Raw genomic sequence first — 12,507 nt, 5'->3', positions numbered from 1 at the left:
AAGGGATGGTGGGCTGTGCCCCCTACAACTAGAAACCGCAACTGGACCTGGAGCTGAATGGCACCCTCCACAACTAAGATTGAAAGGACAACAACGACTTGGAAAAAAGGCCTGGAAGTACACACTGTACCCCAATAAAAGTCCTGTGCCCCAATAAAAAAAAAAGAGGTAATTAAAGTTAAATGAGTTCATAAGGGTGGAGCCCTGATACACAGAATTAGTGTCCTTATAAGACGAGACACCAGAGTTATCTCTGAGGAAACAGCAAGAAGGTGGCCATCGCCAGCTAGGAAGCAGACTCTCACCAGGTTGGCACCTCAGTCATGGACTTCCCAGCCTCCAGAACTGTGAGAAAATACGTTTCTGTTGTTTAAGCAATGGTGTGTGGCAACATGAATGTGTATTGCCAATCAGGGACGCTCACCTGGGCCTTGGTGTCCAGCGTTTTTCCTGGGGGCCTGTTATGGGTTGAACTGTGTCCCCCCCAAAAGATATTGAAGTCCTAACCCCAGTACCTGTGGATGTGACCTTTTTGGAAATAGAGTCTTTGCTTTTTCCTTTCTTCCATGGGTTCTCTCTTTTGACCTCTTGTGGGTTTTCTTTTGAACATTAAAAAAAAATGTGGTAAAATACATATAACATAAAATTTACCATTTAACTGTTTTAACGTATACAATTCAGTGGCATTAAGTACATTCACAATATTGTGCAACCATCACCTCTAGCCAGTTCAGAACTTTTCCATTACCCCAAAAAGAGACCTCCTACCCATTACTAATCACTCCCCATTCCCCCCTCTCCCCATCCCCTGGCAACAACTAATGTACTTCCTGTCTCCATGGATTTGCCTGTTCTGGATATTTCATATAAATAGAATCATACAATAGGTGGCCTTTTGTGTCTGTCTCCTTTCACTTAGCATAATGTTTTGAAGTTCACCCATGAAGTAGAAGGTATGCCTGAATCATATTCCACTGTATGGATGGACCACCTATCGTTCAGTGTTTTCTATTTGCTAGTTAATGTCCAATTCTTCAGACTTGACTGAAGAATGTGCAGTGCAGACCCTCACAGGTACCCAGGGCTCCCACCTCCCAACTCAGCACAACCCAGAACCTCTCTGTGCCCAGGTGGGGGTTTGGGGGTGGGAGTGTCCTAGGCATTGAGGAAGTGAGGAGGTGGCAGAGGCGTCACCACATGTGATCCAAGGTTCCAGTTCCCTCTGTGGTGCTCCTCGTCCAGGTAGACTTCATTTACAAAACACAAATTCAAAGATGAAATTACTAAGAATTTCAAAATGGCAATCTCAGAGACTTGAATCCCAAGCACGAGGCCCTCCTGAGCCTGGGGCGCTGTGCAATGGCCCCGCTTCTCACTGTGGAGCTGGGAGCCTTATGGTGGACTATATACCTGGCCTGGAGACAGGCAGGATGCTGCTTGCCCTTGGGAGTCTGGGAGCAAGGTACTGACTTTGGGGGTCACGGTGGAGGTGAGGCCCCTGAGGGCAGCAGTTGGAAGTCTACTCTCCTGGTTGCCTCCAGCTGCTGCATCAAGTAGATGTTTGCCGGGCAAGTGAATGAATCAATGAATGGCCTCTACCACCTCGCCTGGAGCCCTTCTCACCTATTTCCCCCAAGAGCACGCTCCTGGGAACGCCCTCCCCCTGAGGCTGACCCAGGATAGCCTGTAATCTTTCTCTGCCACTCTCATCTGAAAGGAGAAGGCAGAGGAGGGGTTCTTCTGTGATATCTGTGGTTCCCGAGGTTCCTCTTCTGTGGGTGAAGCTTCCTCTTGGAGTTTCCTTCCAAAACAGACAGACAAGTCCAGAAGCGGGACGGTCAGAAGACAGGCCGAGCCCCTGGGACCCTGGAGATGCTGCGACTGCTGCTGCCCCTGCTGTGGACAGGTGAGTGGCTGAGGGGGAGGGACAGGGCAGGGGCTGGGGGTTGGGGCTGAAGCTGCTACCGAGCCTCTGTGTCCCCCAGGGTCCCTGCAAAAGGATATAGAGTACAAGCTGCAAGTGCAGGAGTCAGTGATGGTGCAGGAGGGCCTGTGTGTCTTCGTGCCCTGCGCTGTGTCCTACCCCTGGCCCAATTGGCAGGATCGTACTCCAGCTCATGGCTACTGGTTCCAGAAAAAACATAATTCCAAAAAAGATATTCTCGTGGCCACAAACAACCAAATTGAGAAAGTGCTAAAGAAGATCAAGCCTCGATTTGAGCTCCTTGGGGACCCCGGAGCCAAAAACTGCTCTCTGAGCATCACAGATGCCCAGAAGAGAGACAGTGGAAAGTACTATTTCCAGCTGGAGAGAGGTCACGTGACCCACACTTACCAAAATGACCTGCTCACTGTGAACGTGACAGGTATGGAATGGTTGCCAGGAGTAGACAACAGGGATGGGCGGCCGTGTGTCCTCAGGGGGTCCGTTCAGGGTTGGAGTGTCTCTCTTAGAGGCACACACGGGGGCCCCCCGCGGGGTCGGTCTCTCCCTCTCTCGTCTTCAGCGCTGACACAGACCCCCGACATCCACGTCAAGGAGCCCCTGCAGTCCGGCCTCCGCAGCCACCTGATATGCTCCATGCCAGGGGCCTGTGACGGGGCGATGCCCTTCACCGTCTTCTGGACGGGGGCTGCCGTCAGACCCCTGGGACTGGACTTAGTGGACTCTAACTCCTCAGAGATCCTGCTCACGCCCCGCCCGCAGGACCACGGCACCAACCTCACCTGCCGAGTAACCTTCCCCAGGACTGGTGTGCGCACAGAGAGGACCCTCACGCTCAACGTGTCCTGTGAGTGCGCGGCCTGGATTCCCGGTGGCGGAGGGGGCTGCAGGAAGGCCGTGGACTTGTTCTGTTCCATTTCCCATTTCTGTGTCTCCTGGGCGTGGCGCTGGGGGAAGGGCCAGCTCTGACACCGCTCCTCACTGTGTCTCTTTGTCCAGACGCTCCACAGAAACTGACCATCAGCATCTTCCGAGGAAACTGCACAGGTAAGACGGCACATCCCCTCGCCCAGGCTGGAAGCAGGTCTCCACCAGCAGAGAGCAGAACCGGGGCTCCAAGCCAAACCCAGGAGTGCCTGGTGATCTGCAGAGACCGAGGCCCCCACTCACTCTCTGATGGCTTGGTTTTACTTACGATTCATGACATGCAAAGATGATTGTCAGATAGATGCACGTTATGAGGGATCAGCATAAAAGGAACACTTGGGTACTCACCACCCAGGTAAAGAAACAGGACTGCAGCTCCCCCCTGGGAAGCACCCCAAACATCCCTTCCCAAGGTGTATGCCCTTCCATCTGGCCTCAAAGAAAGCCACTACCCTGAATTGCGTGTTATCATTGTTTTTATTTTATTTTACTTTAGTTTTGATTGAGGTATAATTGACGAATAAGTTGTAAGTATTTAAAACAACATGAGGAGGATGCAAAATCACTACCACAATCAAGTTACTGAACACAGCCACATTCCTTCTACTTCCTTATAATTTTACCAAATATGTTTGAATCTCCATACGATGTTTAGTTCACCCCGTTTCTGAAAGGACGGAAATGTACTGGTTCCTGTCTGACTTTTTTATTTCTTTTAGTTGAAATGAAATTCACGTAACATATAAAATTAGCCATTTGTATTTTAATTTTATTATTTTATTTTATTTTTAGGCAGATGAAGGCTGTGTTATTGAATGATCAGTCTATGTACTGGAGAAAGGCTAGAAGAGCTGAGTTTAAGTACAGGCCATTAAAATTAGCCATTTTAAAACGAATAATTCAGTGGCATTTAGGACATTCGCAGTGATGTACAACCACTGTCTTTATCTAGTTCCAAAACATTTTCATCACCACAAAAGGAGCCCCAAACCTATTCAAAATCATTTCCTCTTCCCTATTTCTCCAGCCCCAGGCAATTACTAATCTACTTTCTGTCTCCATGAATTTGCCTATTTTGGACATTTTTTTATAAATGGAATCACACAGTATGTAGTTTTTTCTGTCTGGGCTTTTTCACTTAGCGTGATGTTTTCAAGGTTTATCCTTGTGGTGGCCTGGATCAGAACTTCCTTCCTTCTTATGGCTGAGTAATATTCCAGTATGTGGATGGAGCACCATTTGTTTCTCCCTCCATCTGCTGACGATCACTTCGGTTTCCCACTGTGGCTACTGTGAATAGTGCTGCTCTGAGTATTCAAATATAAACATCTGTTTGAGTCCCTGCTTTCAGTTCCTTTGGGTCTATGCCTGGGAGTGGATTTGCGGGGTCGCAGCTGCCTCTTGTGTTGTGGCTCCAGCTTGTGTTCTTGACATTCATCCATCCATGCCTCTTGTGGCTGTAATTCCTGCAGGTCTTTGTCTGTAGGTGACTGTACTGTGCAGCAATCACACTTCGGTTTTTCATTCCACTTTTGATGGGCACTTGAGTTGTTTACAGATTTTAGTTTTCATGATAATGCTGCTTTGAACGTTCTGGTGCTAAATGGAACAGGGCAATGCTTCCCAAGCTTTACTGAGCACTCAAATTTCTCAAGGAGCTTGTGACAATGCAGATTCTGTCTTTCTAACCAGCGCCTCAAGGGTGATGATGCAAATTGTGGGATTGCAGGGATATTTATTTTCAATGCTAGTAGATAGTAGATAAGGCGATTCCGAATGGCTCTGGAAGGTCACACAAGATAAACGTTGCCTCTGACAAGAGGAATGTGTTGCCTGGGGAGTTAGTGTGGGGAGACTTCATTCCCAACACCCCTTCCTCGATTGTGACCAGTGAACACCTCACTCACCCCAAGGTCACTGGGGGAAAGCGATGAGGAGGCATAGATCAGGCCCTAGGGAGCCTTTCAGGATTTTGATACCTGAGTGGTGGATACTTGAGTGAGGGGCACTGAGCCATTCAGGAAGAATAGAAACATGGACAGGGTGATGCCTCAAAGAAGTCCAGGGACGGCCCCAGTGTCCGTCAGCGGATGGATGAAGAAACATGGTCTGTCCAGATGGTTGACATAATTCCGCCATAGATGGGGCGAAGCACTGACACCCGTGGCGACGTGCGTGAGCCCGAGAGACATTGTGCTCAGTGAGAGAAGCCAGACGCAGCGGCCCAGGGAGTGTGAGATTGTATTCACATGCAATGTCCAGATGGGCAGACCCAGAGAGATGGAAAGTTGGCTAGTGGTTGCCTGGGGCTGGTGGGGTGACAGGACTGGGAGAGATGGTTGACAGTGCAGTGTTTCTTTTGGGGAGATGAAAATGTTCTAAAACTGTGGTGATGGTCGCATGACTCTAAATGGTATGTACAATGAATTGTATGGCATGTGAATTATACCTCAATAAAGCTGCCTGAAAAACTACTTGTGGAGATCCCTTCTCAACTAAAAAAAATAGAAATAGGAAGAGGGCTTCAGAGTCTGGGCTCAGCTCTCTCTCTCTCTCTCTCTCTCTCTCTCTCTCTCTCTCTCTCGAAATGAAATACACGGGGAACGGCTCCTCTCTTCCAGTCCGGGAAGGGGACTCTCTGCGCCTGGTCTGTGTTGCTGACAGCAACCCTCCCGCCACACTGAGCTGGGCCCAGGGGAGCCAGACCCTGAGCCCCTCCCAACCCTCAGACCCCGGGGTCCTGGAGCTGCCCCAGGTGGAGTCAGTGCATGAAGGCGAATTTACCTGCATAGCTCAGCACCCACAGGGCTCCCTGAGCGTCTCCCTCCATCTCTCTGTGCACTGTAAGTGGGGGGTAGAGGGCACACGGGGCAGGACACCTGGGTGCTGGGGAGGGGAGAGGCACTACTGACCCTTCTCCTCCCTCCCCACAGACCCCCCACAGCTGCTGGGACCCTCCTGCTCCTGGGAGGAGGAGGGTCTGCACTGCAGCTGCTCCTCCAGAGCCCAGCCGGCCCCCTCCGTGCGCTGGCAGCTGGGAGAGAGGCTGCTGGAGGGGAACCTCAGCAATGCCTCCTTCAAGGTCTCCTTCAGCTCAGAGGGTCCCTGGGCCAACAGCTCCCTGAGCCTCAGCGAAGGGCTCAGCTCCAGCCTCAGGCTCAGCTGCAAGGCTGGGAATGTCCACGGGGCCCAGAGTGTCACTGTCCTGCTGCTGCCAGGTCAGGGGGTCTGCTGGGGACTGAGGCTGAGGGAGAAAGGAGTGGATTGTAGATGAAGCTGGAGGTGAGGGGCTGGGGCCTGGCGGGGAAGGGGTGAGGGGCAGAGTTCCGCTCTGGCTGGTTGGAGGCTGAAGGACCTGAGAGCTCACCTTCCATGGGAGGAGGGGGCACAGGGTTCTGGGGCTTAGAGGGGAGTCACCCTCAACCTCACTCATCTGCAGGGCACCCCAAGCCTGGGGGAAGATTCCTGCTGGGGGCTGGCTGGGGAGCTGGTGTCGCTGGCCTGCTCAGTCTCTCTGTCTACTTCATTTTCAGGTAAGTGTCATGGGGGGGGAGGGTGAGTGCAGGGGGTGGTGAGGGGTCCTGAAATCCCAGACAGCCCCACCTGGAGGAATCCGGATGGTGCTGAGGCTGCGAGAATTGGGCCTTGGGCCTGAGAATCGAAGCAGGGTTTTTCCCACCTGGATCCCAACCCGCGTGTAGGGACCCTGTTCTCACTATGAAAGTCATCAGGCTCGATACGTCCCTCATCGCCTGGCCTTGGCCAGCCCTTCTAGCCTCTTTAGTAGGGGGACAGTAGTCACACTCCAAGCTCTGAGCCAGGCAGGCTGCTGAAAGGTCCTGGCCTCCGCTTCAGGGTGAAGACCTGCAGGAAGAAGGCACCCGCCACGCCAGGTCCCAGCTCCTGGGTGAGTGACGGGCCCTCTGTCCATTGGAGGTCCTGTTTGGGCACCTCCCCGGATGGCCACCGCCACATCCCTCTTGATGACTTAAGATGATCATTATGCCCCAAACAGGCTTCTGCTCTTGGGTTACCATCAACTCAGTCACCTAGGCCAGCGACCGGGAGTCACCCTCCCCTCTGCTCTCCGTCTCCTCTTGCAGAGCCAAGGCCACCATAGCCTGGCCATCTTACTGAATGTGCTCAGGTCCAACTGGACCCTCCCCACCCCCACCTCATCACTTCCTCCCCAACACAGGATGCCAGAAAGATATCCCCCAAATAATTGTCTGCTACACGTTCAGGTGTCCCCAAGACACACTTAGGTTCAGTAACTCCCCAGAAGGACTCACAGAACTCAGAGAAGGTGCTCTACTCATGGTTATAATTCATTACAGCAAAAGGACACGGATTAAAATCAGCCAAGGGAAGAGGCAAATGGTGCAGGGTCCAGGAGAGGCCAGGCACCAGCTTCCATGGTCTTTCCTGGTAGAGTCACCTACACAGGGCTTACTTGCCCCAGCAATGATGCGTGACAACATACCTGGGGGTATTACACACCAGGGAAGCTCACCCAAGCCTTGGTGTGTAGAATTTTGGTTGGGGGATCAGTCATGTAGACATGGCTGGCAGCCCATGCAGCTGAATTCAGTCTCCATCCCCTGCAGAGGTCAAGCTGATACCATGTAGCCCAAGTCCCCTACCATCGATCACAGACTACCTGGTGTGGCCCAAGGTCCCAGGTGAACAAAGACACTCTTGTCAGGATATTCCAAGGATTTACAGGTTCCATCCCAGGTGCTGGGGGCAAAGGGTCAAAGTTGTCTTTGGGCAAGGTTAAACCTTTACTGTAAAATATTCTTTGATTGTAGGGTTTGTAACATAATTTCACAATTGTATTTTCCTGAACCTATGAAATACTCAGTGGCCCCTGAGGGCAGTTCAGTTCTGAGCAAATTCCTGTCCTTCTCATACCATTCCTGTGCATCCTATTACAGTTTGCAATTAGATAGTAATATAATTGACTACTGCCTTAATTTCTGCTTCCCCTAACTGCAAGCTGGCGGGAGGTGAGGGACAGTGTCTGCTTTGTTCCCCAATGACCATCCAGGGCCTGGCACAGGTGAGCTGCTCCATAAGGCAGCAGAGACATGGGCATGAATCTTGGCCCTAACAGCAACTAATGTGTGATTTGGGAATATTTATTTAGCCTCAGTTTCTCCGCCTGACACATGAGGACAATAGTGTCTGCCTAGATTACTGTGACAGACCTGGGAGACTGGCAATTGATTACCAAGGGCCAGGCATTATTACTCTCAAATATTTTTTGAATGAATGAATGGGGGCTCAGCCAACGTTTGTGAAAGGAATAGATGAAAAAATAAGAGCTCAGTTGCCAGGTTTGTTTGTGGGCCCTTCTTGCTGTCTTCCAGCCTCCATTATCCTAACTTGAGTCCCTTCTTTCCCCTCCACTCAGGGTTACCAACATGAGTGTCCACGGAACAGCCCCCTCCCCCCTCCTCCCCCACCTGTGGCAGCCCCCACCTCCGGGGAGGAGCATGAGCTCCATTACGCCTTCCTCAGATTCCAGCCCCCCAGCACCACCAGCACCACCGAGTATGCAGAAATCAAGCTCTGCAAATGACGAAACCAACTCCGCTGACCCAGGGTTTCTCAGAAAAGGGAGACATCAGGGACATGTATACAGGAGTTCCACTGGTGTGGTGATGGGCAGAACGGGGCTCAAATTTCAGTCCTGTCACCAATTATCAGCATGAGTTTGAGCAAGTCACTTTACTTCTCAGTCTCCTCTCTGTCACATGGACACAATCAACTGAACTTACAGGACTGTTGTGGGGCGTCAAGGCGGCACTTAATGGAAAGCATCTAATGGGCTCATGCACAGAGCACCGCGCACGAGGTCATGTATCTTCCCAGGGCAGGCCACCTAGAATAAGGGCCTGGCCACCCTGGCCCAAATGGGGACCACTCTGCAGGGCTGTTCTAGCTCCGGCGCTTCCTGAAGGCCTGGATGAGGCTGTCACCGGGTGGCACTGCGGTTCAGTTCTCCCTCTGCCCCACCTGTCCCCTTCCCCTCCCCTCCATAGGGACCATCCGTGGGGCACGTACCTCTGCACACTGGTCTCTCTCAGGGCCTGCCTCCTGGAAACCCCATTGTATATTCTACCACACACACAAAATCCTTCACCAATTAGCTGAAATAAATGATAGCTTATCTAAATGATGTACCTCTTTCTTTAATTATATGTCCCTGATGCTTTGGTTCTCCTTAATGGTTTCTTCTTTTTGCAGAATTTGATTATAAAATTCCTTGCAGTTACAGTCTATGTTCCATTTACTTTGTAATATAGTTTTACAGTGGTCACTTCCAACTGATTTTGTTCTCTTTTCCATTGATTGCCCATTGAATATTTTCCATTAATGAGAAAACACACTCAGCATTTTCACAGTGAGCCAACAGAGTGAGCACGTATTGGTATAAAGTTATCAACTTTGTGCTGGTAACTGCTCTTCAAATTTGATGTGTGGAAGCACAGAACTCCATCCTTCACAGCACAATTTGCTTTGCCATTCTTCAGGACTGCATTGCGACTTTTGAAAATGGTGTCCACTGAACAAAATGAGAGCCTCATTGTCATTTTTTTTTTTTTATGGATATTTAATTTTTAAAATCATGATCTGATCCTTAGTATGACCCCAATTTTAGACAGTATACATTTCTGAGTAATGGAGGGAAGTATAAACACACACACTCTGGAGACAAAAATATTCATAGTGCTTATCTTTTTGCCATTGGACAGTGGTAATCTAAATTTTGTTTTTTGTTTTCCAAGTAAATTTTGGAATATTTATAATCAGAAACTATTCCTTTAAAACCACTGGCCTTCTCTTTTGCAGTCTTCATCAAAGATGGGAAGTTTCAGATCAGTGGTGTCTGAGCCCTAATTAAAATTAGGGCCCAGGGGTTGGACCTTTGGGTCCACATAGGATACTGTAACTTAAAAACAAACATTTAAAAATTGTCCTTGGGGGTGGCCGGTTAGCTCAGTTGGTTAGAGCGTGATGCTCCTAACACCAGGGTTGCCGGTTCGATCCCCACATAGGCCACTGTGAGCTGTGCCCTCCACAACTAGATTGAAACAACTACTTGACTTGGAGCTGATGGGTCCTGGAAAAACTCACTTAAAATAAATAAAATTTAAAAATATTGTCCTTAAACTACAATGTAAACTTGGTTGTATAAGACAGAAAAATTCAATGCTAATTTTAAATTTTTGTTAAATCACAATTCCTGGAGTTGGACAGAGAAAGGAAAGCTCCCCAGTGCTATGATTTTCTATGTTCTCATTAATCACATCTACTTTTCCAGAGATGAGATCACATCATAGGGTTCTGATGGATTTCTAAAGGATTTACTCCCCCCCACCCCCAATGTTTCATAGGAATATGTTCCCTTATTTAATAACACTTGCTAGCGGGAAATTCTTTGGGTCTAATCTTTCTTAAATGTGTTTTCTCATGACCTGTCCTCAGTAGTGATTAAAAGCTTTCCTCCCCTTTCATTCTGTGCTTCAAAATACAGCATCTAATACTTTCTATTCAAAAAGTAATCAGGTTCCAGAAAAATGTTTAATTCTGAGTTTTGCTTTCCTATGCTTTTAGGCTTTGGCTTTGTCTGTTGACAGAAGCCGTCTTTCCCCTGAAGGAGGCTACTGTGGGTTTCTATTTAATTGCATTTTTGTAGCACCAATCACAACACTGAAACGATGTTGTCGGGCATGAGACAATAGGACTAATAATAAGAGAAAGGAAAGGATTTGCAAGAGGATAATGGCATCCTCCTCAGCAAATTCTCTCTTTGTCCAGGGTTTTTGTTTTTCAGTTTCAGGTGTGCAAAACAATGTAATAGTTAGACATTTACACCCCTCACAAAGTGATAACCCTTTCCCCCAATCTACTACCCCTCTGACATCGTACATAACTGTTACAATTCCATTGACTCTATTCCCTATGCTGTATTCCACCTCCTGTGAAAATATATATATTGTAGTTGACATTCATTGCTATTCAGCCTCAGCCTCAGGTGTACAGTGCAGTGATCAGGCATCTACACCATCCCTGAGGTGGTCTCCCTAATAAGACAAGTTCCCATCTGACACCCTCCTCATTTTCATTTTTCATTCCCTTCTCCAACACAATACAAAATGATTGCACTTGCTCCCGTGCTGGTAGAGTATTTAGAAACATCTATGTAAAAGAATCATATTCTTAAAGGGATAAAATCTTTCTGAAAAGATCAGCATGGAAATGCTACAGAAATTACCCACCTCAAGTGAGAATCTCTCTTCCTGGTCTAAGTAACGTCTTTTTTTTTTTTTTTTTTTTTTTTTAAGATTTTTTTATTGGGGAAGAGGAACAGGACTTTATTGGGGGAACAGTGTGTACTTCCAGGCCTTTTTTCCAAGTTAAATTGTTGTCCTTTCAATCTTAGTTGTGGAGGGTGCTGTTCAGCTTCAAGTTGTCCTTTCAGTCTTAGTTGTGGAGGGCGCAGCTCAGCTCCAGGATCTGTTGCCGTTGTTAGTTGTAGGGGGCACAGCCCACCATCCCTTGTGGGACTCGAGGAATTGAACTGACAATCTTGTGGTTGAGAGCCCACTGGCCCATGTGGGAATCGAACCAGCAGCCTTCGGAGTTAGGAGCACGGAGCTCTAACCACCTGAGCCACCGGGCCAGCCCAGAAGTAATGTCTTTTTAAAGAATAACTTTGGGGGAGACAACCAAGATGGCACAGTAGGTAAACACTGTGTTTACCTTCTCTCACAACCACATCAAAATTACAACTAATCTACAAAACAACCATTATCGAGAATCACCTAAAATCAAGCTGAACTGAAGCCCTTTAACTAGGGACGTGCAGAAGAAGCCACCTCCAGACTGTAGGAGTGGCAGAGACGTGGAACAGGCTGATCCCACACCTGCATGTGACCATTAAAGATTGGGAGGGCTATTTCGGCTGTGGAGGTCAACCCGATCCCCCAGAGGAGTGAGAGATCCCAGCCTCACCTCAGCCCAGGGTTCCAGTGCTGGGGAGAGAAGTCCTCATAATTTTTGGTTGTGAAAAACAGCAGATTGTGACTGAGTGAGACTGAGGGCAGCTGCGCTTCCAGGAGCTCCTCTTAAAGGGACTGTGCGCGGACTTACCCACCAACGGAATTACTCGCTCTGAGCTCCAGTGCTGGGGCAGTGGCTGGAGAGGTGGCAGGGACATATGGTGGGGAACTGAGCTGTCTGGCTTGGGATGGGGCTGGAGAGTCGGCCTTCCCCTTGACGGGGGAGCTGGTGGAGGTTTCTTTCTTTTCTTTCTTTTCTTTCTCTCTCTCTCTCTCTCTCTCTCTCTCTCTCTCTCTCTCTCTCTCTCTCCCTCCCTCCCTCCCTCCCTCCCTTCCTTCCTCCTTTCCTTTACTTCTTTCTTCCTCGTTCTCTCTCTCCCGCTCTCTCCCTCTCTCTGTCTTTCTTTCTTCCCTTCCTCCTTTTCCTTCCTTCCTTCCTTCTTTCCTCCCTTCCTCCTTCCCCCACCCCCCTCTCTCTCTCAGAAATTTATTCTCTCACAGTTCTGAAGTCCAGAAGAAGTTTCACTGAGCTGAAGTCCAGGTACGGGCAGGGCCGTGCTCCCT

General features: G+C 49.1%; 1 protein-coding gene across 5 annotated transcripts; it reads left to right on the top strand.

The window, feature by feature from the left end:
• Positions 1-1,717: 1,717 nt before the first annotated feature.
• Positions 1,718-12,228, top strand: SIGLEC11 (sialic acid binding Ig like lectin 11). Of its 5 annotated transcripts, none has more exons than XM_074316066.2 (9): positions 1,718-1,906; positions 1,986-2,366; positions 2,682-2,792; positions 2,945-2,992; positions 5,458-5,715; positions 5,806-6,090; positions 6,312-6,405; positions 6,728-6,779; positions 8,289-12,228. In XM_074316066.2, exons 1-9 carry the CDS (start codon positions 1,873-1,875, stop codon positions 8,454-8,456), a joined length of 1,431 nt encoding a protein of 476 aa, XP_074172167.1. In that variant the 5' UTR covers positions 1,718-1,872; the 3' UTR covers positions 8,457-12,228. The 5 variants fall into 5 exon arrangements, with proteins under 5 accessions (XP_074172167.1, XP_074172166.1, XP_074172165.1 ...); XM_074316065.2 differs by having other exon boundaries at positions 2,508-2,792; XM_074316064.2 differs by having other exon boundaries at positions 1,986-2,792; positions 5,494-5,715.
• Positions 12,229-12,507: the final 279 nt, after the last annotated feature.

This window comes from Rhinolophus sinicus, chromosome 8 (genome assembly GCF_057876585.1).
Source record: "Rhinolophus sinicus isolate RSI-liver-muscle chromosome 8, RSI-T2T, whole genome shotgun sequence".
Lineage (NCBI taxonomy): Eukaryota > Metazoa > Chordata > Mammalia > Chiroptera > Rhinolophidae > Rhinolophus > Rhinolophus sinicus.
Note: the sequence above shows the minus strand (reverse complement) of the source record. Positions and strands in the feature narration are given on the sequence as shown.

Bases quoted from the DNA above. Each gene is read 5' to 3' on its own strand.
- SIGLEC11 (XM_074316063.2), top strand. From the start codon at position 1,873: ATGCTGCGACTGCTGCTGCCCCTGCTGTGGACAG. The intron at 2,993-5,457 runs GTAAGACGGCAC...CTCTCTCTCTCG, and splicing joins CTTCCGAGGAAACTGCACAG to AAATGAAATACACGGGGAAC. The intron at 5,716-5,805 runs GTAAGTGGGGGG...CCCTCCCCACAG, and splicing joins CCTCCATCTCTCTGTGCACT to ACCCCCCACAGCTGCTGGGA.